Source organism: Patiria miniata, unplaced genomic scaffold (genome assembly GCF_015706575.1).
Source record: "Patiria miniata isolate m_02_andy unplaced genomic scaffold, ASM1570657v1 HiC_scaffold_20, whole genome shotgun sequence".
Lineage (NCBI taxonomy): Eukaryota > Metazoa > Echinodermata > Asteroidea > Valvatida > Asterinidae > Patiria > Patiria miniata.
In genome coordinates this window covers 5,990,181-6,017,675 of record NW_024037059.1, presented here as the reverse complement: position 1 = coordinate 6,017,675, position 27,495 = coordinate 5,990,181, and the positions used below count along the sequence as shown (strand labels likewise).

Below are 27,495 nucleotides of genomic sequence, written 5' to 3'. Positions count from 1 at the left end.
GAAAATGTATGAAGGCTGATGAGTCACATATACCTTCACACATGATCGTGTTGGCATCCCACGTTGCCGTGCCATTCCCGTCATCAGTACACATGACGTAAGTAGGCTGGGTGGGCATGTAGCCCAGATTGCAACCCAGCGTGCACGTCGTGCTGTAGATTTCCTCTGCGTGGGGGCAGCCATTCTTGAAGCCGTTTTGTGGTGAGGGCAGTTCACTGCTGTCACAGGTGACAACTACAAGCAAAAAATAACAATAACAAGATATGATAAAGTCAATGGGGTTTCAAGAATTGATATTTTCAAGTGATTTCTGAAGACTTAATAATAATACTAATAATAATTTGGGAGGCTAATCATCCTTACTCGCAGCTGGTGTGCTGAATTGCGAAGGACGCCACTACAACATGGTCGGGCCGCTGGCACGTGAAGGCGCCTATGGCTGCCGGCCACATCGACCCATATATGACCACGGAGCACAGCCTGAGATCGAAAGTGTTTGATTTTTCCGGAGGGAGGAAAACCGGAGGGCCCGGAGAAAAACCCTCGTGGCACAGGAGAGAACCAACGCACAACTCTACTCACATGCGATCCGCGGCCAGGATTCGAACCGTGGTCACCTTGGTGAGAGGCGAGCGCTTTACGCACAAGCCACCCACAATGACTTTGAAATACTTGAGTTCCAAGTAAATGCGGCATAATTCTACCTGAGTTACAAACGTTGATCAATGGTTATAAACCTCTTTACCTTGACAGTATGGGAAGGTTGAGTTCCAGTTTCCATCGTTGCCACACGTCACCTCAGTAGACCCAGTCAGTACATGGCCTGGTTGGCAGGCGTAGCGGCATGTAGTCCCTGCTGGGATCTGATCAGTAGCTGGACAATCCTGTGAGTTGCTGATGTAAGCATTGGCAGGGATGTAGGCTCGTGGACAGGTTTGCTCTGAATAGAGAAGAGAGAGTCAGGGATTATGCCCAACGTAGGAGCTAATTGTGTAGAAGAGAAGTTACAAAATGCGGCTCTCAAATTTGCTCCTTTGCTTCGCTTCATTTGTGAAAAATTGACCTCAGATGAAATACGACTGCTAGCTTGGCAAACATTCTGAAAGAAAATTTGAACAATTCATATAAAGGTAAGAAAATCCCAACTGGTTCAATGGGCCTTATTCACGAGTTGGCCATTTTTGTCGAGTTCCCTGAATATATTTCATTTATTGTTAACTGTTGAATAGGATGGTGCCAGACTATATATGCAGGCACAATGCAGCCTTATTTGACTGTTATTTATTTTTTTAATATGGCTTTAAACATAAGGGAATGTTTAATTCCAAATTTTTAATTATTCATTGAAGCAGACTGAAACTTTCATTTCTCTTCGCAATCCAAAGATTTAGATTTGTTATACTAACTTTCAATTCAATATGGCCGACTCGTGAATAAGTCCCATGTATGCTGCTGATCACAGTATGATCAATGCACAAGTACCCCTTCAAGGGCCACAAAGGGAGAGTTGGGGGACACCACTGGGAGGAACTCTTGAAGGCATTGCTGACAGCACCTGATGCTCACGTGAAGACGCAATGGCTTTGTGTACAGTCAGAATACAATTTGTCGTGTGTACTTTGCGCAAATACACAAACGAACCAGTATGCGTACCGGGTGTGTCCAATCCAAAGGACTCTCAAAAGCGGTCAGAAAGCGCCCTCTATTGTCCGTGCGCAAGTCAATAGAATGATTATTAGTAGATTTACTGATTCCTAGGTTCCAGCGAGTTCACCACAGTATACTGTTGTACTGCAGTTTATAATACGGCAAGAGTACGTGATCAATTTAAGATGTCTACCTTTGCAAAGAGCATTGTAGCCATCCCAGAATCCCTCAGTTGCTCCGGCTTGTGACAGACAGCGACGGACTCCACTGCCAGTCAGCTGGTACCCGTCATTGCATGTAAACCGACACCAAGAGCCGTAGGCTGTCGAGCAGTTGGTGTTGCCCAAATATCCACCGTTGACTGGAGCGCTTAATGCGGGGCATGTTATCGCTACAAAAAAGCCCAGTGGAATATTGCGTCACATAATAAGGCTTTGACAACAGTCATACAGGTTTGTCACTTCAGGATCTTCTTTTGTTGCTTGAACAATAGATTAAAGGGACATTACGGCCTGGAAAGTGCCCAATTGGGCCACAAAATACGTTTTAAACAAAATGATGTTAATGAGAAAGAGCATTTAGAAGTAGGATATAAACTTCCATACAACCATCCTATAAACACTGGGCTATGTGTTATTTTGTGTTGCTCCGGCCAATTGCTGAATAATTACAAACTGACAAGCATGCGGTTTTTTTTGCGTTAGGAATCTAGCAGAGTACATACTTGATCGAAGCGTTACTACAAGTCTACAACTCTGTAATCTTCTTATAGTGTAAGATAAACTTATCGTGTTGCTATCTTCATCACCATGTAAACCATCGTATGTATTTCTTGTACTGACCTTGGCAGGTTGGCTGCTGTGCACTCCACACTCCTGCATCTCCTTGTCTCTGACATTCAATACTCGCCTGACCACCGGTCAACACAAAGCCTGACTGACATTCAAACTGACAGACAGAGCCGTAGTTGAACTGTGATGAACACGTCCTCCTCTGACCAGTGAGGTAGGAGAGATCTGCACACTGTATCACTGCAATGACAAGGGTTCAAGCGTTAAAGGCATGTAGTATCATTTGAATTTGCCAAAAAGTAACCTACCAAATTATTAACAAAAACTTACTTGTATTAAAGATTGTACTGGTACTAAACAGTTAACATCCCGTGAAATTATTCTGTATGGCTTTGGCGTCATTTAGAAGAAATCTAGAAATGAAGGTGATTTCCATCTTTGGAAATAAAGAGGGCTATTGACAAAATCTGGTTTCATGATCAAAGGTTGTGCATTATTTTCAAATGAAAATCCATGAGATAATTGGCATTCAGCAGAGGGTTTGAGGGTCACCGAGGGCCCCAGAACAATGTACGGTCTATGATAGCGGGGTGTTTGTGCTTGCCTGAAGACATCTCTTACAATTGGTGCCCGTCTCTTTTGTTCTACATATACTTTCATAGGTACAAACACGTTTATAGTAAAACCTTACTAAATTAAGTAAATTCCAGATTACAAAAGGGATACTTTAAAAATCCTGAAATCAGGAAAAAAAAACTTACAAAATCCTGAAATCAGGAAAAAATCCTGACATAAATCCTGAAATCAGGAAAAATCCTGACAAAAATCCTGAAATCAGGAAAAATCCTGACAAAAATCCTGAAATCAGGAAAAATCCTGACAAAAAACCTGAAATCAGGAAAAATCCTGACAAAAATCCTGACAAAAATCCTGAAATCAGGACAAATGTTGACAAATCTCAACCCTGGTTTACATGTACCGGTAGGACTGTAATATGATCGACACTTGCGTTTTGAATGTGGCAGGCAGTATTTCAGGGTTTTGAATGCATGATCTATAACATACAGTGATATTTCAATTTACCTTGGACTATGATAGAGAACGAGCATGCTGCAGTGTTGCGTGCATCATCTTGAGCCCGGTAACTGATGGCGTGAGACCCTCTACCGAACAACGAGCCAGGTGGCAGACCTGTTGTCAGCTCAGGGACGATGTCGAGTTTGGCATTGTCGCTTACTTCGGGTAGGTCCCAGGTGACATTTGCGGAGGTCTGAGACGCAGCAGCGAAAGCTCTGATGATGGCTGGGCAGGTTATTGTTGGATCTTGAACATCTGCAGAGTGCAGAGATGATAAAGAAAATTAGTATAAGGGGCCTGGCTGGTGATAATGGCCCGAGTCCAACTAAACCCTTTTTCTTAATAAAATCACATTTTCTTTTCTTTTTTGCAAATAGAAAGGCCAGTTACATTGGCTTTTATTTTTTTGTTCATTTACTGACCTACGCAAGTTGGGGTGGACCCAGTCCACGCGCGGTCGGCCGAACAAACCCTGGTGCCACTTTGACCCTGGCCGATACTAAATCCAGGTTGACTGCAGGAGCGGGTGCACGCACTGCGGTAGTTGTTGGAGTCTGTGCAGGTTGTACTGGGTAAGCTTGGACACTGGATTGCTGGTAATAGTTTAAAAAAAAAAAAAAAATGAATTTTTTTAATTTATTGAATTTCTTTTTCATTGGGGTTATGATTCCATGGAATTGCCCTAGTGGTATCTGATGAAAACCTTCGCAACTGAAACACCTTTCTACACTGGTCTAATCAGTGTTTATTTGAGAAAACCCCAAGTTTGAATATATTTTTTTTTCACAAAACTCTCTTTTGTTTTAGTCCTTAAACTTGTTCTTATCATTCCAAAATGACCGGCAATCTTAGGCAATCTTCTATTAATTCTGATAACCCTATTTTGGCAATTTGAACCGTGTCTTTCAGTAGAAAATGCAATTTTCTTACGCATTTTTCAGTCGATGGCATATGTGAATCAATGCGGTTTTGCACATTCACAATGATCACCATCTTTATTTTCGTGTTGCATTTTGTCATCTTCATTGTTGTTTTCCTCTATCCATGTCGCTTCTGTGGGTTATAAATATTGCTTTCTAGTTGGGTGAGTCCAATATCCAGAAAGTAGATTTTCACTCTCTTATAGGAACGGGGCCTATAACTACACAATCGCCTATCCATTCATAATTAGAACTTGTAATATTGCTAAGTTTATGCTGACAATTCAAACGTAATTCTGGACATGCAGGTTCCTGATTCAACGAACCATTTAACTGCAATTTATGAGTTGAATTTGCTCTTACGTCGGCAGCGTGGTGCGGTACCAGACCACCTTCCATTACTCCCACAGGTTCGTCGGGATAACCCTGATATGGTGTAGCCACTAGTACATCTGAAGGTGCATTGGGAGCCATAAAGGTTCTGATGGGAGCAGGAAACCTCACCCTGGGTTAATTGTAGGTAGGTGCCACACCTCCTTACTAAGGGAGAAGGGAAAGGATATGAAAAACATGAGTATTTGTTTAGATTAACATTGCATTGATGACCATTATGCTAAATTTTGCCGTCAATAAGTGTGTCACTTTAAGCCCCTTCACCCTCTTCCCAAACAAAAGACATTGACCAGATATTGGTATAATTAAGAAGAGATTTTCGATTTTTATCATTTACATATAACTTGAAAAAGCTCTGCAAGACATAACTAGGATATTTCTACGTAACATTCCTGTCCACTTGGGCATGCTTATGTCAATCATTTATACTTAGGTTCCAATTGTATGACATCAAAGTACCACGTGACAATGCCACATTGTGTATTGTAAACTACACAAAAGGTTTTATTACCTCCGCCAAGGAGGTTATGTTTTCATCGGCGTTGGTTAGTTAGAAAACATCTACTCATTTGCACACCAGTTTTCATAATTGGTTGCGAGGAGTTACCATTCAACACTCAAAACTCAAGAGCCGATGAGTTTGAAGTCAAATAGGTCTTGGAACTAGACAAGGCAATGTAAGAATCTCTCGGATGTCTGCGCTCAACAATAATTACCTCACAAAGCATTGTCAACACTAGCCTTGGTCAAGGCGCTAGTTGTTTTTTATCCGGCCGTAGCGCGGTAATGCATGCAGTCATAATGTCTTTGCGCTATGCATGCAGTACAGTGCATTAAAAATACAGCGCAAACAGCGACCTCACGCGGCCACTATTTTTATGCAAATCAGTTGAACTCAATATAGCGCCTTGGTTCAATCGTCCATGTGAGGTTTTGGGGGTGGTGCTCATTATGTTAATAGCCTTAGCTGACTTTAAATGTCGTTCTCTTATTGGTAGATCGTTGCGGGGAAACTTGCTTAGTAAAACGTGGCGCCGTACATAATCCATACATGTACACGTACACGTTATGCGTCTCTGCACACGGCACCAATGCACAAAAACTGTGGTTCCTGTCACGTCCGCAAAAGGCGAATAGCTAGCCGCAAACAATTTGATGACGTCCGGATTTACCAAGGTGTGATTGCACACCTCACATATTAGCCCCACCTACACTTATCTGTATTCGCATACGAGGTCGTGCGCTAGAAATCCAACATAAGCTTTTGCCGACGATTGAACCAAGGCGCGATATTGGGTCCAACTAATTTGCATAGAAATGGTGGCCGCATGAGGTCGCTGTTCGCGCTGTATTTTTAATGCACTGCATAATGCATGGCCCTAGCGAGGATATCGTTTACGCGCCACGGCCGGGATGAATAACATTTAGCGCCTTGACCAAGGCTATGTCAACACTTACCCTTCACTATGACTTTGAATGTACAAAGGTTGTCGAGTTTGTTGCCTTTGCCATCCTTTGCCGAGTATCTGATGCTATATGGTGACCCGGATTCACTGAAGTAGCTGCCGCTGCTTGGGCCAGTTCTCCGCACACTGGGGGAAAAATAGGGCCTTTGGCTTGAAATTTATGGCAACAAATTATATCATAGCTGCATCTAATTTAAGTGATTTGAAAATACTACCGCCCTCTAGACATCAATGTATTGGTGAAGGGTTTGGAGATACATTTTTATCTTATTCTATTTCTTTTTTGGGGGGTTCTTTTTTCTTCTTTTTTTATTTTATTTTGCGTGTAATGTATTTCTTGTTAGCTGTTCCCAATTTCAATTGGGAACAGCTCTTGTTTTCGTTAAAGTTTTTTTTTTTCCTTTTTTTTTTTAGCTGTTCCCAATTTCAATTGGGAACAGCTCTTGTTTTCGTTAAAGTTTTTTTTTTTCCTTTTTTTTTTTTTAGCTGTTCCCAATTTCAATTGGGAACAGCTCTTGTTTTCGTTCAAGTTTTTTTTTTCCTTTTTTTTTTTTTTCTTTTTCTTTTTCCACTTTTCCCCATAGGTTTTGTACACGTTTTTATTCTACAAGCCACTTTGGCAATTATTTGAAATCCGATCAACTTTAAACTCAGCATAGTTATTAACCATCATCTGAGGATGTATGCCGAAACTTTTCGTCATGCTGACGTCATCACGTGATTTATTATAGAATTTTGAATATTTAATTTTTCCCATAGACTTTGTACACAGATTTTTTTTTTTAAATGTCGATTTTCAGAGGGCATTTTCAACTCTTTACCAGTAATTCATTTACACCAATCTTTGTCCAAGCGAAGACCCTAATTCAAACAACATTGTGTAATGATGACGTCATGATGACGTCATCCGGTGTTTATTCATAGGCAATTAAATTGTCACACTTTTAATATTTAAAAATGTATAAGAAATCAACCGTACGCGTCCGCAGCATTCTGTTGCTGGCAAGTGGTAGAGTAGGTTGAGGTGTTTATTTCATTCAGTGTGCATAAAATCATGTGACCCTTGCTTCCGGTCGAAAAAGGCCAAAACCGGAAGTGGCTTATTATTTGAAAGTGGTAATAGATATGAACTTGCTTTCAACGGTGTTAGTCTCTTGGCTGATGGTATTCTTCAAATCATCTACCGATGACGTCATGCAATCTTCGAGCGCCCTCTAGCGACAGGTTGAAAATTTTCAAAAATGTATTTTGAATAGATATCTGTGGCGAAGTTTGTCGGAATCGCCTAAATATTGGTATATATGCTGACCTTGACCCACTTAAGACGTGTGCGACGTTTTAGGCGTATGACGTCATCAGACCGGAAGTTGCGTTGAAAAGACCTTTCCTTTTTCAAAAATTGCTAACAAATCAATTCGTACAGATATAATCTTGAATTGCCCAATAAATTATAGCGTCAACATTTGCCTCAACAGTACCAAGTTTCCAGCTTGTCAAATTGTTCCCACAGTTGACGCGGCGTCGGCCAAAAAATACCCTTCCGCAAGTTGCGGCAGAGAAAGTAAAAAATGCCGTCTCAACCAATGCAAGCCGCAAGTGTGTGTGTGTATACATTGACCAGATTCGGCATCGCCCGCTTCCCATACACCACACACGCACGTGGTCGTGAGGGAGCGGACCGACCAACAGTTTTAGCCGAATTTCTGCTAAATTTGGAAGAATTTTTCGTAAAAAACAAGTTTGACAGAAGATTTGACAGAAAGGATTTTTTTGGAAGATTTCTGACAGAATCTTCAAAAATGGTTATTTTCACAAGTACATAGCAAATTTGTGTATTGATAGACTCAATTTTTACAGCCTTATAACTATTGAACTATTTGAACGATTGATCTCAAATTTGGTAGGTGTACATAAAGGGAAGTGTTATAGATGAAAAAAGGGATGTGTTATAGATGAAAATTGATATGTCAAGGTCACGTGACCTTCACTTCTGGTTTTACCAGAAGTGGTAATTTTAGACCCCTAAATCATATTTCATGAATTATTAATCTGATTAGGTTGAAACTTCACATTAATACAAAGCTATATTGACAGATAATTTTATTGCATTATTATTACTGTGCACTTAATTATTGTCATGTCATGATGTCATGAATATTTAATGAGACAATCTTTACAGTCCTATAGAACTATTTGACCGATTGATCTCAAACCTGGCAGGTATACGGACAGGGAAGTGTTATAGATAAAAATTGACATGTCAAGGTCATGTGACCTTCACTTCCGGTTTTACCGGTAGTGGTAATTTTAGACCCTTATAGCATATTTCATGAATTATTAATTTGATCAGGTTGAAACTTCACATTAATACAAAGCTATATTGACAGATAATTATATTGAATTATTATTACTGTGCACATAATTATTGTTATGCTATGACGTTATGAATATTTAAAAGGTTGTACCGGAAGTGCAATCTTTAAAAGTAATAATTTCAATTTATTAATTTCATTTTTTGTTAATCATTAAATCATTTTGTTTACGGTCCAATAGAGAATCAAAACTGGGAACAGCTCTGTGGTTGTTCACAACCACAACCTCTAGTTTTTTTGTTTTCTTTTTTTTTCTTTTTCCACTTTTCCCCATAGGTTTTGTACACGTTTTTATTCTACAAGCCACTTTGGCAATTATTTTAAATCCGATCAACTTTAAACTCAGCATAGTAATTAACCATCATCTGAGGATGTATGCCGAAACTTTTCATCATGCTGACGTCATCACGTGATTTATTATAGAATTTTGAATATTTAATTTTTCCCATAGACTTTGTACACAGAAATTTAAAAAAAATGTCGATTTTCAGAGGGCATTTTCAACTCTTTGCCAGTCATTCATTTACACCAATCTTTGTCCAAGCAAAGACCCTAGTTCAAACAACATTGTGTAATGATGACGTCATGATGACGTCATCCGGTGTTTATTTATAGGCAATTAAATTGTGACACTTTTAATATTTAAAAATGCATAAGAAACCAACCGTACGCGTCCGCAGCATTCTGTTGCCGGCAAGTGGTAGAGTAGGTTGAGGTCTTCATTTCATTCAGTGTGCGTGAAATCACGTGACCCTTGCTTCCGGTGGAAAAAGGCCAAAACCGGAAGTGGCTTATTATTTGAAAGTGGTAATAGATATGAACTTGCTTTTAACGGGGTTAGTCTCTTGGCTGATAGTATTCTTCAAATCATCTACCGATGACGTAATGCAATCTTTGAGCGCCCTCTGGCGACAGGTTGAACATTTTCAAAAATGTATTTTGAATAGATGTCTGTGGCGAAGTTTGTCGGAATCGCCTAAATATTGGTGTATATGATGAGCTTGACCCACTTAAGACGTGTGCGAAGTTTAAGTTGTATGACGTCATCAGACCGGAAGTTATAATGAAAAGACCCTTTTTCCTTAGAAAATTCCTAAAAAATCAACCATGGCAGTTTTTATAATAGTTTTTACTTTAATTGTCTATTTAAGGGTAGGTCTAAAACATTTCAAAGCTTCGAGGCAATAAGCGAACTCATACATGCCCTACGCATGCTTAAAACTTCAGGTTGACAATACCTCTGCTTTAAAACATGCACAGGACGTCCACAATGTACATGTACATGCACGTACATTGTACGTTGTACATATCGTATGTCAGTCAGCCCGCGCGCAGCGCACGTGTTGCTGAGGTCAAATCCTGTCCACAGTGACCGTTTTAGCCAATTTCCGGCTAACTTTGACAGATTTTATGTTCATGCATAGTGATAGTCAGGGACGTTGATAAAAACCAATCATAATGCGGAAAGCCCTATCTTCTGTTGCAAACAGACATAGATCTCTACTTATATGTCTATGGGTCCAACAGATAATCAATATTGGGAACAGCTCTGTGGTTGTTCACAACCACAATTTCTAGTTTTTTCTTCTTTTTCTTTTTCCACTTTTCCCCATAGGTTTTGTACAAGTATTTATTCTACAAGCAACTTTGGCAATTATTTTAAATCCGATCAACTTTAAACTCAGCATATTTATTAACCATCATCTGAAGATGTATGCCGCAATTTTTTGTCATCGTGACGTCATCACGCGATTTATTATAGAATTTTGAATATTTAATTTTTCCCATAGACTTTGTACACGGAAATTAAAAATAAATTGTCGATTTTCAAAGGGCATTTTCGACTCTTTGCCAGTAATTCATTTACACCACTCTTTGTAAAAGCAAAGACCCTAATTCAAACACCTTTGTGTAATAATGACGTCATGATGACGTCATCCGGTGTTTATTTATAGGCAATTGAATAGTGACACTTTTAATATTCAAAAATGCATAAGAAATCAACCGTACGCGTCCGCAGCATTCTGTTGCCGGCAAGTGGTAGAGTAGGTTGAGGTCTTTATTTCATTCAGTGTGCGTGCAATCACGTGACCCTTGCTTCCGGTCGAAAAAGGCAGAAACCGGATGTGGCTTATTATTTAAAAGTGGTAATAGATATGAACTTGCTTTTAACGGTGTTAGTCTCTTGGCTGATAGTAATCTTCAAATCATCTACCGATGACATCATGCAATCTTCGAGCGCCCTCTAGCGACAGGTTAACAATTTTCAAAGTTGTATTTTGAATAGATGTCTGTGGCGAAGTTTGTCGGAATCGCCTAAATATTGGTGTATATGATGACCGTGACCCACTTAAGACGTGTGCGAAGTTTAAGGTGTATGACGTCATCAGACCGGAAGTTATAATGAAAAGACCTTTTTTCCTTTGAAAATTCCTGAAAAATCAACCATGGCAGTTTTTATATTAGTTTTTACTTTAATTGTCGATTTCAGGGTAGGTCTAAAACATTTCAAAGCTTCGAGGCAATAAACAAACTCGGACATGCCCTACGCACGCTTAAAACTTCAGGTTGACAATACCTCTGCTTTAAAACATGCACAGGACGTCCACAATGTACATGTACATGTACATGCACGTACGTTGTACATATCGTATGTCAGTCAGCCCGCAGCGCACGTGTTGCTGAGGTCAAATCCTGTCCACAGTGACCGTTTTAGCCGATTTTCGGCTAACCTTGACAGATTTTATGTTCATGCATAGTCAGGGACGTTCTATTGATAAAAACAAATCATACATGTAATGCGGAAAAGCCCTATGTTTTGTTGCAAACAGACATAGATCTCTACTTATATGTCTATGGGTCCAACAGACAATCAATATTGGGAACAGCTCTGTGGTTGTTCACAACCACAATTTCTAGTTTTTGTTAATATTATATCTTGAGAAATGAAGAATACGTCGTGTTCCCGGCAGAAGGGCATGTGTGCATATGCCCTTATGCAATAGCGCGTAATGACCAAAATGTTCCCAGCAAAAGGTCATATGCAGAAAACTGCCTCCATTTTAATGAAATTTAAACATTTTCGTCATAATGCGCGCGGGGAAACATTGGAACCTTTTAATGCAATTTTCTTGAAAATGATTTTGGCGTCAGAAAGCTCATTACTAGCCCCATAATCGATAATACCCCTAGAACTATGGGTATTACATTAAATACCCATAGTTCTAGGGGTAGCCCCATAAATGTGGCCAATTCACTTGACTGCCTCCGTAAATAGAGGCCACGCTTGGAACATGTACCCGAAAATGTAGAACTTTTTCAAGTTTTTATTTTCACATTTAGACTTTGTTTGTAGTTTATTTATTTATGCTTTAGAAGCACACCCACCCTCTTTTATAGGGCGATCGTGAAGTGTAGGGCCCCTGTTTTGTTTTGATCAAATTAGAGTCAAAAATGTTTTTTATTGCTCAAAAATCACCTTTACAAAAATCAAAAGCAGACTTTTCTCAATTTTAATGACACACATTTTGCAATTTTGAACAGATTCTTGAACTCACGATTTTCCTGCGTGGTTTGTGCCTTGCGATTCAGCGCGCCATGAGTGTTCACGGTACATCGCGCGGTGATCGCCATTTCGGGTCGCGTGTTGTTTCCACGCTGTCATCGTCATTTTACCCCCAACTTTCCCTCAAAAATTTAAAACCCTGCCCTTTATCTATGACATACCTGTTTATTGAGAATGCCGCCAACTAGTTTGGTAGGTCCAATAATTTTAAAGTGGATTTTGTTCCCTGATAGTACTAGGAACCGGGCCCTTCACTACACGATCGCCTTTTAAATTTAATTATAGAGCGATAGACATGATACTGAATCCCCCTTTTTCAGACGTCTATATTTCGTGTAATTTCCAGGTTCATTTGCACACATTAGCGTACTTCTGGAATCAGAAGGCTTCTCTCTGCTGACGGAGAGAAGTCTTCTGATTCCAGAAGTAAAGTTAACATATCTAAATTCCAACACGAAATTGCACGAACTGCAACGAAACGTTGTTTGGTTCGTGAAGTGCACCAGACGTCAATATTACAGTACAGACTACTACAGGCCTAGCTTGAGTAACTCCAGCTGACAATGTTCCATATTCATTCACATGTATGTGAATGAATATGAGCATGTCAGCTGGAGTTACTCTAGCCCCATAAATGTGGCCTATTTACTGGACTGCCTCCGTAAACATAGGCCACACATCCACATGTACAAAAATCGTGTCGACTTTGCCAAATTTTGATTTTCACATTAAGGCTTAGTTTGTAGGATTTTTTTGCTTTAGAAGCATACTCACCCTCTTTATAGGCTAATCAGAAAGTGCTGCCTTTTTCAGATGGATATTTTTCGTGAAATTTCCAGATTCATTTTTACACGTTTGCGTATCAAAATTTCAACATGAAATTTCACAAAAATTAGACATCTGAAAAAGGCAGCACTTTCTGACTAGCCCATAAAGTGGGTGAGTATGCTTCTAAAGCAAAAAAATCCTACAAACTAAGCCTAAATGTGAAAATCAAAATTTGGCAAAGTCGACACGATTTTTGTACATGTGGACGTGTGGCCTATGTTTACGGAGGCAGTCCAGTAAATAGGCCACATTTATGGGGCTAGAGTTACTCAAGCTACTACTAGTACTACAGGCCATCAACAAACGTAAACATGACAAACCTCACCGCTCATCCCATAACCTATTGCACACGACCCGACCAACGTATGCAACAACCAGAAGATGGTGTTTGTACGTGGACGAACAGATACAGATACAGATAACGACTTGGGAGGTGTTTGCGCAGTAAATACCAGAACCAGAACAACAAATTAACGGAAACATCGTCTGCTTTCCTTTCCGCCATCTTTACTAACCTCGTTCTCAGGATTTTCCATAGTACAGTTCGAAAGCCATTATATGAGAACGAAATTGATAGTAATGGTGACGTCATGAGACATAGCAGGGGAGGATCTCACTCGAATGTTTGGAAAGTGGGGGGGGGGGGGGGGGGTCGAAAGTGATTCTATCCTCAAGAAATTAATAGGTTTTTCGTCGTTAATATCGACCGTTTTGACTGTTATGTATATGCCCCCTCCTGACAAAGCAACAACAACAACAACAAAAGAAGGAGAAAAAAAAGAAGGAGAAAAAAGAAGAAGAAAAAAAAAGAGGTGTGAGGTAATATTTGCTATATATTTACACAAATTTTTACAAAATGGGCGTCTGCAGGGGTGACAATGGGGTGGGGTGGGCAAATGTCCCCCGCCAATCCTAACAAAAATACAAATTGAGAATATGCTAGAGAAAGTACAAGGATTTTTGGGGCTTTGCCCCCACCCCACCCCTAGAAAGAAATTCTGGCGACGCCCATGCCGATTGTGCGGCCGGGTAGCTTCACATAAGGTTTTTTTTTTAAATAGTAACCTCCCCTTTTCAAACTTTGTGTAAAGTAAATCAGGCGTAAGTGTTTTTCCCACGGTCAGAAAGTTTTGTTGTCTTTTTTCCCAACAGAGCATTAACAAATCATGTTTCAACACATTAAAAGAATTAGAATTCATCATTTGGGGGGGGGGGGGGGGACAGGATAGGACCCAATCCCTACAGCACGCAGCCTCTGTTGTGCGTATATCGCGCGCCTGAAACACAATCTTTTGTCATTTCTAGAAAATTATGTAACTTTTCTTTTAGGGTCCACACCATTAAGTCCATAAATCAATTGTAAACTAGAGCAGGCATTTTAGCAAATATCTAGTCTCCTGAAATGCATAAAAGCTCATAATGAGACATCCTCTTTTGGGGGAAGTGGGAATCTTTGCAAAGTGCTTTTTGTTTTAATACATTTTAAAAATGTATTTTAAAAAATGTCATTTTAGGAACACACTCTTCAATTTAGGGTTTTTCTCTTCAAAATCTAAAAGAAAAATGATACGTTTATATTATGCGTATAACTGTCATATACTGGAAGAACAAGGAACTCCTGAAAAGAGATTAGCCTAACAACCACATCAAACACCTAAAGTTTCTGGTGATTTTATGCTGAAGCAGAATGTGTGACACTAAAGTTTCCGCCATGAAAGACCATTGGCGTCGATCGGTGGGGGGGGGGGGGGGGGGGGGGGGGGGCGGGAGGTGACATGTCATGCCTTTAAGGCTGTATGAAGATCAAGTTAATATGAAACACTTTTGGATTGCAATTTTAAAAATCCATTACATGGACCCCTTAAGGCCTAAGGTTTTTACTCACGTGACCCCGCTTGGGTCGTCCCCTTTTGGAACGCTCCAATACACATACAGCCCCGTAGATTGAGCGTTCGCGTACTCAGTTTTGTCGGAAGGACATGTTCCCTCTTTCAACCTCGGTGGCGATCTGTCTGGAGCTATACAAGCACACATTTTTAAAGGCGTATTATGGGATTTTGTCTCAAAAGTATAGCGTACCGAATTCTTGTCAAAAAGCTTACTTGGATTAGAGATCGTACTGGTACTAAACACCCCGTGACATTATTCCGTCTGGCTTGCTGTCATTTACAAGAAATCAAGAAATGAATTTCCAACTTTCAGTCTATTGACTGTTTTTTTTTTTTTTTTTTTAGAATAAACGGGAGTCGTGATCAAATGGCCGGGTGTGTGCATGCATGGGCGTCGCCATGATTTTTCCAGAGGGGACAAAGCACATTATTTCCCAAACACCGTGTTGTTAAAATAATGTGCATTAACAGCAATATTTATGACTTCGCACCTCGTCTTCTTTTTTTCCCTTCTTCTCTTTTTCCCCTCCCTTTTTTGAGCTGAAACTTATACAATGCATGAAAAGCAAAATGATCACAGCGTGGGCTATTCTCTTGCTCAATGGACATTGTACCTACTATTGAAATTATTTACATGCAAAGATTTCCGGAATTAAGTGAAACGGGTAAAAAAAAACGCTCTTCAATAATTTTTTTTCTCTCCTTCAGACTTTTATTTTGAATATCGGGAATCTTTGCATGTAAATCGATTTTGTCAATAACTCTCTTGGCCTATACCAATCACCAAACAAAATCAGTCAATTAGTATTGACTGATCGTTGGAGCTCACCACTATTTCTTGGTTTCTCCTAAAGGGCAGTAAGTCAGACGGAATCATTTCACGAGGTGTTTGAAAAGTACCAGTTCGATCTTTTTGTGTGCATTAGAGGCCTTTTTCGGAGGGTTAGAGACGCCCAAAATAGAGAGATTGTGAAAAAATTCCGATGCACAAAAAATCTTCTGAATCAATTTCGAACCGCAAAACATGCAACACCATTTTTCTACAAGTAGGGCATAGAGACTGGCAGATCTTTTAATTGTTCGATGTCCTGTTCCAAAAAGTGAATTACTTGTTCAAAAGGGCCGTTCCTCTATACTTTCCAAAACCATTCACACTCAAAAAGGGGGAATTTTATCTTGGAATAAATGAACAAAGCAATGAACTAAAAATTCTAGTAAAAAAAACGTTGCAAAATGAAGTTTTTTGTCACCAGCATGACATCCAAAAAGGTCACAATATAACGCACTGTTCTGCGTCACGTACAGTTCTGCGTCATGGAGATAAATGCAATATATTCACATATGTTTTTTTTTTTATTTTGTTTGTTTAATATTAGAATGTGGCCATAATGGAGAGTAAAACTGTGAATATACGGAGTTCTTTCTGATAATTTACATTAGTAAAAGCTGGGATTTTTGTCAAATAAAAAAGTACAAAGATGGAGGCCGTGTTTGAGCTCTTGGCTATGACTTGCACACGCATGCGCCTAGGGAAGCGGCTATTAAAAGCCACTTGCCCTCGAAGTGTGTGCTTACTGCCAGCTAGCCGTAGTCACTTCACTAAAAATGAACCAGTTCCTGATCTAAGTATAGACCAATCTGGGCACGCTGCCAATTCTATCACGGAGGCCCCCTTCAGTGGCGAAATCATTGCGCTAGCTATTGCTCAGATAATCTCTTACAATAGGCAGTTAGTTTGTACAAAAGCAATGGCTTCTCCATTGATGGGGGCCTCGTGAAAACAGTGACCACGTGCCCGTAGGCCTTTTTATAGCTACAATAAAGTACTCACGTGGCCCTCCTCCACCACCGCGACCTCCACGGCATGCATCTGAAAGAGTAGAGAAAATAAGAGGGAAATTCAATCACACAATCCACGATCGTAATCTTCGACCGTGACAGTTAATGTAGCCATTCACAAAATAATTCGAGCGCAACTTCAAGCGCGTACGATTCATGCAGCTCAATAGCCGCTCTAGATTAGTGTGCAACCGTCAGCAAACTGCCATTGGACCATAATAGTACAGTTCGTGTGCAGTTGAGGATACAGGCAGTGCCAAGCTATGTATCGAGAGGGTTGTTTTAAGACAACATGAGCAAGCTTGTTTTTGTCTGATGGCTGATGAAAGCAGACACTGGGATGTCCAGCCAGAGAGACCGACTACTAAGTAACATAGAGGGACTGTCGGGCGTGCTCTAACATCGATGAGGTGTTCCATATTACCACATCTCTCATTCATCAGAGAAATATAAAAGTGTGAGTCTAAACCTACCTGATGCTGGAAGACAAACGAGTAGCAGACACAGAACGAACGGAACGACAAGACTTGTCTTCGGTTCCATCCTGAAGCCTGGTAGTGATGTCGACTTGCCTTGTGCGCTACTTTTATATCCACTCTGGGGATCAACTCCGCCCCTTGCATGATTTTTCCAGGTTAATTTATTTATTTTGGCATGTGGTGTGGCATTGTTCTGTTTGGTGGACCCTGATTTTCAAGCACAACCTTTTGAAGAAAAGTTTATGCAGTGTAATTCCACAAAAAGCATGACGTCATGGGAACCGTGGCCAATCACAGAAGAGGAGGGGAACTGCAGAGCTCCGGGTTCCTTCTACGCGGGAAGGAGCAGGCGGCCACGGGTTGGACGTGTATAGACCATGCCGAGACTCACGCCCCTGGGACCTGCCCTACCCGTAACGGCTCTTTGTTGAGGGTTGCTCCGAGGGACATTCTGACCGTTACCTATCACTTACGACCGGGCAGTGTGCGCAAAAATCTGTTCTGTGCAAATATCTTTTACCAGGGACTGAAATTTAGAGTCCCAAGAGCTTTGTTGTGACATCCATTTGAGCTAACTCCAAGACTTTAACAATGAAGATTACTAAGATCATCTCCGTCATCATCATCTGCATCATGGTCTTCTTACATCAGTCAGTTGCCGAGGATGCTCAATCCTCCTCCCCACCCACCTCATTACCAGGTCATCTCAAGCCCTTGGCTTCCGAGGCTACCCGTCTCCCCGTCTCAGTGATCCAGGACTTCCCTTCCCCTTACGAGTTCTTCCGCAGCTATGTCTACCCTTCCGTCCCCGTCATCATCAAGCAAGGAGCAAGGCGTTCGCCAGCCTTCCAGAAGTGGACCGACGAGTACCTGAAGAGCTTGCCCGAGTCCCAGCAGCTGATCAGAGTGGAGATGCGGAAGGTTGAGGAAAGACAGTTACCGAGGATGAATATGCCCTTCGCTGAATTCCTGGACAGATACCAAACCACCGATGAGTACCTTGTTGCAAGAGTCCCAGATTTCCTAAAGTAAGTGCATTTATTATGTACAACGAAAAATAATTTTCTTCCATAGTTGTCAAGTTTTGAGTAAAGTTGGAGCTGTTTTTCATGTCTCAACTTGCGGTTTACATTAATTATAAAGCGCCCATAGGTTGAAGGGCCCTGAACTGGTGTGTATTTTTAATGTCATCGTCATCCGAATGCTTCGTTTGCCTTATTTCCCCTTTCATCGTATTCTTCATGTTTTTGTGATCGTCATGAGTGTTATACGATAAATGACAATGTGTGATCGCAACGCGTAACGACAACCGTGTCAGGGGCGGATCTAGATTTAGATCAAGAGGGCGTTTAGCTGCCAAGAGTGGGGTGTATAGCAGCCAATTGCCTTTTTTTCTGCGCGATTTTCGGATATTTTTTTGCGGCCCAAGAAGGCGGTTTAAATTCGCCATGTCTGTCGACATTGGCAACTTGTATCAACTATATTTGAGTCGTAAACGGATGCAGAATGTTATGTAGACTGTGACTCTGGTGCTATATTGGTCTTTTCAGGAAAGATGTGCTGATCCCGCCATCTTTGCACTGTACCAACGTCACTGCTAATTTGCTGGAAACAGTAAGTATGAAGACTGGTCCATATAAAGATAAGTTCCGATGCTATCCAGCTCTGTTATTGTTATAGTCAGAAGCCATGAACCATATGCCATGCAGCCATATACAGGGATCACACCAGCAAAATGCCAAACGGGGATCACTCAGAGAGGATACGGCTTTTATTATTTCAAATTTTCAAATGAACCACGAAAGGAAGCTCACTTTTTAATTGCAAATGTTCAATTGAACCATAAAAAGGAAACTGACTAGTCAGTTTCCATTTTGTGGTTCATTTGTGGTTCATCTGCAAGCTCAACTCCAGTCAATTTCATTGTTCATTTTCAATAAATCAATATATCCAACCGCAACTTGCCTAACCTGTCAGCCGACATTTTCTTTCCCTTTTCTTGTGGACAGATGCTCTGGTTTAGTAGCGGAGGTACCAAGTCCCACGTACACACCGACTATGTTGACATTATCAACTGTCTGTTCAGGGGCCAGAAAGACTTCCTCCTCGTCAACTACACGCGCTACAGAGAACAGGTAAGCAAACGGCATTAATAGAGAGATCAGCAACTCAGATTCATCATATCTTTCTTGCCTTGTATTGTTCTTGAATTACCCCAAAAAATCTCTAGGTAAAAATAAGGTCATTGTTTCACGTTCCATTGTTTAGATTATTTACGATCATCCAGAAGGCTTCTACTCGAGTGTAGACGTGGAACGAGTCGACTTGAACAAGTTCCCTGAACTGAGGAACCTGGAGTTCTATGAAGCGAAACTGCAAGCTGGCGACTGCATCTACCTACCTTTCAAATGGTCAGAACTATAGTCATGGCATATTAAATATATTCTGTCTGTGATCTCTTCTTTTTAATGCACATAGGCTTTTCATGGATTCTGTTCGTTTTTAATAAAAACACCACTCAGAATCCAAAGAATGTTCAAAACCTGAACTGTTGAAGGGTCAGCTCAGTGGATATTATACTTCTCGAGCAGTAAAAAACCCATAAACAACTCCTCACGATTTCGTTATTACATTCTTTATTTCCAAAAATCGGTCAAAGTTGGAAATCACCTACATTTGTTGATTTCTTCTCAATGACAGCAGCCAGATGGAATAATTTCATGGGGTGTTTATACCAATACGACCTTTAATCCAAGTAAACATTAGAATAATTTGGTAGGTTACTTTTGGGATAAACACAAATGATCCGATATGCCTTAAAATTGCAAATTTTGCTAGCAAACAAAAGTTAATTACTTTTGAATGAGTTGTCAAATGCAACAGATCGACTCACGCGTATTAATGGAATTGCTATCAAAATTTCACAAGTAGACTCGTTCCCGCCCCTACAGATATCCATAATGTAAGGACCAGGGACCAGTCTACTTGCAAGGCGGATCTGCTTCTGCGCACATTAAGAAATCCTTTTGAGAAGGTTGCAGACACCCAAAAATGGATACCAAGTTTTCCAGCTCGTTGAAATGACCTTAATTGAAAATTCGTCAGTAAAAAGAGAATTTGTTGAAGAGCGCATGCAGATATAAAAGTTTAACCTTAAAACGACAAGTCATCTTTATCACAAAACAAGTTTCAGATTTAATAAGCAGTGATCAACTTTTCCAAGTTTAAACATGTTTCCAATCGTCTTTTTTTTTAAACCAAAAACAATATAGCATGTTTCCAGATTTGATTCTTTAACCATAGAGCAAGGAACAGACTTTTCAAAGTTCAAGAAACGAAGTTGCGACAAAATCCACCACTCAGTTCCACTTCTGTAGTGGCTTTTCCTCCCCACAGCTCGAATTCTGATCCCCTCAGAGCTTGGGGCCAAAATGACATTTCTTTTTAAAACAATTGAGTGCTCCTCCAGAAATTAACCACCCCCTTAAATGCCCCCCCCCCCAATTATTGGCACGCCCCCTCGCCCGCAATATTGGACCCGGTCTTGTCCCCAAATTTCACGAAACAAAAATGTGCAGCATTTGTGAGCCTTCAGCTGAATAAAATAAACATCTTTTTTTTTTCTACAAGGAAATAAGTCATTATGCCGGATATTTCACAGGGACCTAAAAAAGCCAGGTAGAGGGAAAGTCCCAAAGCTGTCCCAAAAGATCGGTAAATAAACTAACGGTTGGACGCGTGTCAACAAAACAATCAAGACAAATAAGGAAAGAAGAAAGAAAAATATAATTGGAAAACATTGATTTTCTGCAGGCCCACTCTTTCCTTTCCCGATTGGCAATTGTATGCAGATTGAAGAATCACTTCTGGAGAAGATTGGGACCTTCCCTTGTTTCTCGAGCATTATACAACATTAAGTTGGTCGAAGTTGTTTCACACGGTCCCGCGTGCGTCCGGACGTCCCGGACATTCACACGCTATTGTGTTTACCCTGATCTACTTTCACTTTTTTGAGGAAATACTATTACATTGATGTTACATGTCAAGCTTTTTCCGCGTGCATAAGTGTCTCTGAACTTTGGAAGTGCATATTTTCCCGTGTCCCGAATTATCATTGTCATCACTTTAGTATGAATGATGCATCCCGTCGCCAGAGGAGGGGGGCAAAGCAAATGTTTTCCCCCAAATCCCTATTTTTTCCAGCAAGCACCCCCCCCTTGCCCCTCCCCCCCCCTCGCGACGCCCATGCCCCGTGCTGTTTTCCAGTTTCATCCCCAAAATAGATTCCTTTTCTAAATTGCTATTTTTCTTTCGGGGGGGGGGGTAGTACAGAAGTCATTCACATTAAATTGAGACATCGACCGAAAAATTCAGGCCCATTTTAGTTAATGAATTATTACTTTACAACTTGTTGCCAGACAGTATAGTTTCGTTTTCGCGGGGTAGGCTGGTTCCCGCCCCACAATCACTGTCGATAATGTACGGACCGGGAGCCAGTCTGCTCGCAAAGCGGATCTGTGCCCAAAGCAAACCCTTTTATTTTGAAGACGTTCAAAAAGGGGGGGGGGGCGAGTGGGGTTTAGGTTGGAATGAAACATACAAGTTGAAATTGTATTAATAGAAAGAAAAAAATATTGTCGAAGAACACGGGGAACGCAACTTTAATGTGGTTCCAAAATTAGTGCTTGGGATTATACTTTTTACTCACTGCACGCGGACGGCGCCGGTACGAGGGATATATTCCACCCCCTCCCGCCCAACTAAGGCATTCCCCATCGTACTCCCCAACCCACCCCACTCTACTTCCATGACATTCCTTGGAAAGGACATAAATGCCAGACAGCGCCGCAAATGTAGCATGAGCTTCGAATTTCTTACTCCATTTGCCAAGACAAGAACTTCCCGCTTCCGTCGGAATGTCACAATGATAAAAGTCTTTATATCTATTTTTTTTTGTGTTTACAAATCAGAACAATCTAAACATTATTTCTGGTTGCCTTTGCGCCTACAGCCCACATTGAGATCAGCCTGATTATTTTTTTTCGATGAATGTCCCATCAAAAGTGAATACATGTAGTAATCTTTTGTATTGCTAGAATAATTAGCAATAAAACAATTATGTGGGGTGAACTTGGCAATTGCACAGACAGAGCAAATTCAACTTTTCCAAGTATTGCATATATCGTCCGATGTGAATTCTGTGGTGTGTCTTCAATCACTGATTCAGGATTCATCAGGTGAATTCCTTCGGCAGTAACGTTGCAGTCAACATTTGGTGGAATCACCAGGCATACGTCGTGCCCTCCCCGGAGTCCTGCGGCATGCCGGACCCGGGGCTCGATATCTCGCTGGCCGATGTCAGATTCCCGTACCACGACCAGACGGACACCGGCATAGACTTTCTGAGGGATCTCCACCCAGAAGTGGATTTCGTCAGGAACCCGTCGTAAGTTTCATTGCCTATAGTATAGTTCCTCCAAAATATAGCTGGAAATACTCACCTTTTATTAACGGAATATCTTGGAAACGGTGACGATTACACATTTTCCGAAGTTGTATTTTGTTATATTGCTGTTGCAGAGCAAGTTTGAGGGCATTTATGGACGAGGAGGAGACGGAATCGCTGACAGAGCAGCAATTTTTGGAATTCATGGACATGGTAACAGGAACACAAAAACTGTCGATGCTTGTTCAAAGTTTCAGTCAATCTAATATACCGTTTAGTAGCAACCGAGAGACTGCTGAACACACATAATAATAAGCATCTTTATGACCAATTGCTTTTCATGCATTTTGTTCGTTCCAATAATAACACCAACTCAAAAGAAGAATTTCCAAAATTTAACCTGTTTAAGTTTCAGCTCTATGGGTTATGGCATTACACTTTTCGAGAAAGAAAGAAAACCACGCACAACCTTTTGATTACGAAAGATTATTTCGTCCATAACACTCTGTATTTCCACAAATCAGTCAATTTACCGATCGTTGGAATCACCTACATTTCTTGATTTCTTCTGAATGACATCAAACCAAGTGAAATAATATCACGGAGTGTTTAGTACCATTGCGATTTTTCATCCCAAATGAAAATAATTCGATAGGATGCTTTTGGGATAAACAAAAGTGATCCTATGTGCCTTTAAGTGATAAAAAAAACGTATAATTATTCGCGTTAGGAAATCTGTATAAAAGAGATATTGAAGACCCTCGGCTTTTGGTGAAGTTTACTTCCTTTAGTTATTCCCTTTTTCTAAAACTTAGTTTACTCTCGGTTTCCGAATCTAGATGCTGTCAGGACCGGAGGGTGAGATCTGGACGGAGGAAGCTTTGCATGTTGCTCACCAGGTATATCAATCTTGCATTCTTAAAATCTGTCTAGTTGTGTTGTCAACAAGTCTTGTGTTTATAATGAAAACTGCAAGTAATTTTTTACAGGGTAATTTCTTGTAAAAAAAAGTACATAGGGATGGTCATGGAAGGTTGTTTTTTTATGTTTTGCTTTTGTTTGTTTTTGTATTTTTGTTCGTTGTTGTTGTTTTTTTGCTCATTCGTATAATGGAACAAGAAATGTTTCTATTCTCTATTCTTTTGATTTGTTTAATTTTTTCATTAACGTGTTTTAATATTGTTTTTTTTTGTTCATGCTATTCACCGCGTGCGGCAGATGTTCCAAATGCTCGATACTGATGGCAATGGTGAGATTACATCACAGGATATGGACACGTTTCCCATAAAGATCAACAAGGTATACTCTAATTCATTCTCTCTGAGATATGTAAACCTACGCTAACCTCCGACACTTTGTCAGCGATCAGCTGGCTAGAAAGATTCACTGGCCCGGCTATACCTCCCCGCAGCACGGATGTTTTGTCGGCAAATTTGTCATCCCCCTCCGCCCGTGTTTCCTCCCTTGACCCTGGACAAGCACAATGTTCATACAAAAAAAACTCCGATTGGAACTTTCATATCTAATATTCTACAATGTCATTTAAGCTAAGTGATTAAGTCTTTTCCTGTCGGATTATCAGAGACATTTTGAGGAAGGAACTCACCATTTTCTTCATCTTTTGATCATTTCTCACAGTTCGACACCTTTTTCATCAATCTTGGGCAGAAGATGATGATCCTATGCGACATCGCTGACGGTCAGATTTCTAAACAAGTGCAGGTATGGCTCAAGATCACGGCTCCTGAAAAGGGAATTCATAATAAATTGTCAATTTTACTTTTTGTGTTTCCGATAAAGAGCCAGCTAAGTGTTCTCTTTGTGCCTGACAGGCAGGCAGGCAGGCAGGTTGGCTGGCTGTCACCTGTGAATTTGATTGGTTACCTATATGCTTGTGACTTACCCTGGTCCGGAGCACCTTTACGAGTCGCGTATATGTGGAATCTACACATTCATATCATGTGCATTAGTCTGGCGCCGATTTTTATGTATGTACTTTCATGATACACGTGTACTTATTATATGCAATAATCAAGTCTCCACATGGATTTTTCATTGCCATCACGTGACCACTACAGATTATTCTATAAACTTTTGTTAGTCATATGTGTGCACTATGGGACCAGCTTTTCTTTGCTTGTCTTGTTTTGTTTTGTATATTGCACTTATAATCTGCTTATTTGCTATTCTGCAGGAGATTTTGAACAAGTTTGAGGAAGACAAGGTCCGGGATGTTGGAGACACACCTTCACATGAACATGGCAGCAAGTACAGAGGGACCAGTGGTCATACGCCCATGCGCAAAGGGGAACTGTAAAATAGGAACCAACTCATAGTTTTGTCATAAAGTTGCTAGGTCTATAGTTTGCCTGGAAATAATACAATGGATGAAGATAATGGAAGAAAACTGTATCTTTGAATAAAAACCATAATCATACTATGTATTATATTTTGTTTTTCTAAGTTATTGTTTGCATGTTGTGTTACGCGCGAGATATGATGTGTATTAATCCTATTGTCTGAGTTGTTATCAGGCGCGGGAAGACTTTGAAATCTACGATGATTTATCCTGCATTCTAAGGCACATGAAAAATAAATTAAGGAACTTTAGCATTCCATTTATTATTGTTGGTCCCATTGTACAAGTTTAATAACATCAGTGGGGTGTTACCTCCCCCTAGATCCGCTACAGCCTGGGTATGGGAAATCAACAATAGAATTCCCCTAAAATTCATAATCCTTATATTCATTTTAATATTGTTAGTGGTAAATCCTTTACAAAACACTCGAAGTAAACCTAGCTTACATAACTTTTGTCGCCTTATTTTTGTCCGTTAAGAACTTATATGCATAAATTCAGAGTAAAATTTGAATTTGTATATTAAATGTGAGTATGAATGTATTATATACTTGTACATGTTTACTTATTTCAATTAAAACACTGTACTTTCGATTGCAAGAATATTTTTGAAACAGTTTAGAAATGTTCTGAACTTTGTCACCATTCCCACTGAGTTAGGAGCCTGTCATGCAAGGATTTATATTTAACAATAGACCATCAGGTGTATAATCATATGCAACGCGGTGTACATGAGGTAATTTTTATGCAACGTTGTGTATATGAAGTAAAAACTCATTATTATAGACCGGACGCGTGGCTGTTCTAGATCAATGAAATATTCAAGACACTAACAAAACTTTGCCAAAGATCGTTGTAGCAGGCTGACCATTATGGAAACTGATAAATACTGATTAAAACGAACACCGTTGACTTTATTCAATATTTAAACGCCGGGTGGACAATAACAAATTGCATATTATTTTGACCCTGTACCGAGGTCATTTCACAGTGGCCAACGTGTAGCGTGCAACACCAACGCAACCTTAACCGACTAGCAGTTAATTCCAAAAATGTACTTCTGTGAGGGAAAGAGGGCGCTATTTCCCTTCAAAATGTCTTGGCACACTACACTGTCGACGATTGTTTTCGCTGATACCCAATTTGATTGGACGAAAGTTCGATGTCAACAGAGGGCGCTGTTCAATGACAACAGCCTACTTGAGAATATCGCATGTTTTGAGAAAATAAAGCTCTGGAGAAGGGAGGCCTTATGACAAGGTTAAGAAAAGGCAACTTGAAGACAACAAAAATCGACGGTGAACTGTGCAGGGAGGAGGGAGGGGTGGGGGCATTTACGGTGGGTGATGAATGGGTGAGGAAGGGGCAATGGGTTAAGAAGACAGACGGGGTGAAGTAGAATTTGGAGATGAGGTAAGGAAGTATAGGGCAACAGGGTCGGGCGGCGGAGAAATACCGCAGAATTGGGGATTCGGACGAGGGTTCATGGGGCTGGGTAGGGCATAAAGAAAGGCTGGGTTGAGGGGGGGGGGGGGGGTTAGGTATGGAAAAATGTAACAAGCTCATTAAAAAGGAAGGGTCAGTACACAGAAACAGGGATAATTTTAAGCAACAACAAAAATCCTTTTAGGATTAAAAAAGCATGTACAATGTACATGCTACGCAAAAATACGAAAACAACAGACGCATTTCAAAATACATGGGGCTTGAAATCACGGGCCCTAATTTTCTCTTGAAGTTAAAACAAATGAAAGATCCTAAGCTTCATACAATGACCTGGTATTCAGAGCATGGTCTTAGCTGCCTATTGGAAATTTGTCATTAAAAAACACCTAAACTGACTTCATTCTAAAATTGTTCGCGTCCAGTATTGACTATTAAGTTTTAATTAACCAAAAAAACCAACAATTAATGTACATTTCAAATTGTTGAGTACGCTACTCAGTACGTCAGTGTCATCTTTGTACCCAGATGACTGACTGACTCTCTTACTGACTCGAGAGTGAATTAGCCCAGTTGTTATAGGTGAAGATAGCTGGGCTGTGCAATCGTATAGGTAGCCATTATTGGCTGATCTGGCCCATTGTGTACACCAGATGTATGGAAAGACTTTCGGTGAAGTCATTCTGAATCAGTTAAATAGAATTATGTGTGCTCTGGGATCTTTTCTGTGCTCTTGTCTTTTTTTCATTTTCATGTCTGTGTTTCCCACGACCATGCCTGGATGACCGATGGACGGGAAGGCTTCATCACTCTGCCACGCCGAAAACCGAACTATCGTCAGGGTTCGTATGAAAACCGAACTATCGTCAGGGTTCGTATGAAAACCGAACTATCGTCAGGGTTCGTATGAAAACCGAACTATCGTCAGGGTTCGCGTAGGGCCTACTTCAAATCCCAAAGCACTGAGAACCAGCCATCGGA

At 40.5% G+C, this 27,495-nt stretch overlaps 2 protein-coding genes across 2 annotated transcripts in view; one reads left to right on the top strand and one right to left on the bottom strand.

Annotated features, from left to right (window-relative positions):
- The window catches only part of LOC119727168 (sushi, von Willebrand factor type A, EGF and pentraxin domain-containing protein 1-like), a 46,929-nt gene extending 33,364 nt beyond the window's left edge, over window positions 1-13,565 (bottom strand). Inside the window, exons 1-9 of the mRNA XM_038199033.1 lie at window positions 13,385-13,565; window positions 6,287-6,420; window positions 4,799-4,975; window positions 3,938-4,108; window positions 3,522-3,770; window positions 2,490-2,678; window positions 1,841-2,038; window positions 746-940; window positions 34-234 (exon numbers count right to left, since the gene is read on the bottom strand). Coding sequence (XP_038054961.1) covers window positions 34-234; window positions 746-940; window positions 1,841-2,038; window positions 2,490-2,678; window positions 3,522-3,770; window positions 3,938-4,108; window positions 4,799-4,975; window positions 6,287-6,420; window positions 13,385-13,542 — 1,672 coding nt within the window. The 5' untranslated portion in view covers window positions 13,543-13,565. The remainder of the gene's footprint in view (window positions 1-33; window positions 235-745; window positions 941-1,840; window positions 2,039-2,489; window positions 2,679-3,521; window positions 3,771-3,937; window positions 4,109-4,798; window positions 4,976-6,286; window positions 6,421-13,384) is intronic.
- A 3,439-nt stretch (window positions 13,566-17,004) lies between these two features.
- On the top strand, window positions 17,005-25,161 carry LOC119727186 (bifunctional peptidase and arginyl-hydroxylase JMJD5-like). The gene is made up of 10 exons (XM_038199047.1): window positions 17,005-18,294; window positions 18,817-18,880; window positions 19,276-19,401; window positions 19,535-19,677; window positions 22,494-22,712; window positions 22,847-22,925; window positions 23,552-23,611; window positions 23,931-24,011; window positions 24,351-24,434; window positions 24,907-25,161. The coding sequence occupies exons 1-10, from the start codon at window positions 17,858-17,860 to the stop codon at window positions 25,027-25,029; spliced, it is 1,416 nt and encodes a 471-aa protein (XP_038054975.1). The 5' UTR covers window positions 17,005-17,857; the 3' UTR covers window positions 25,030-25,161.
- Window positions 25,162-27,495: the final 2,334 nt, after the last annotated feature.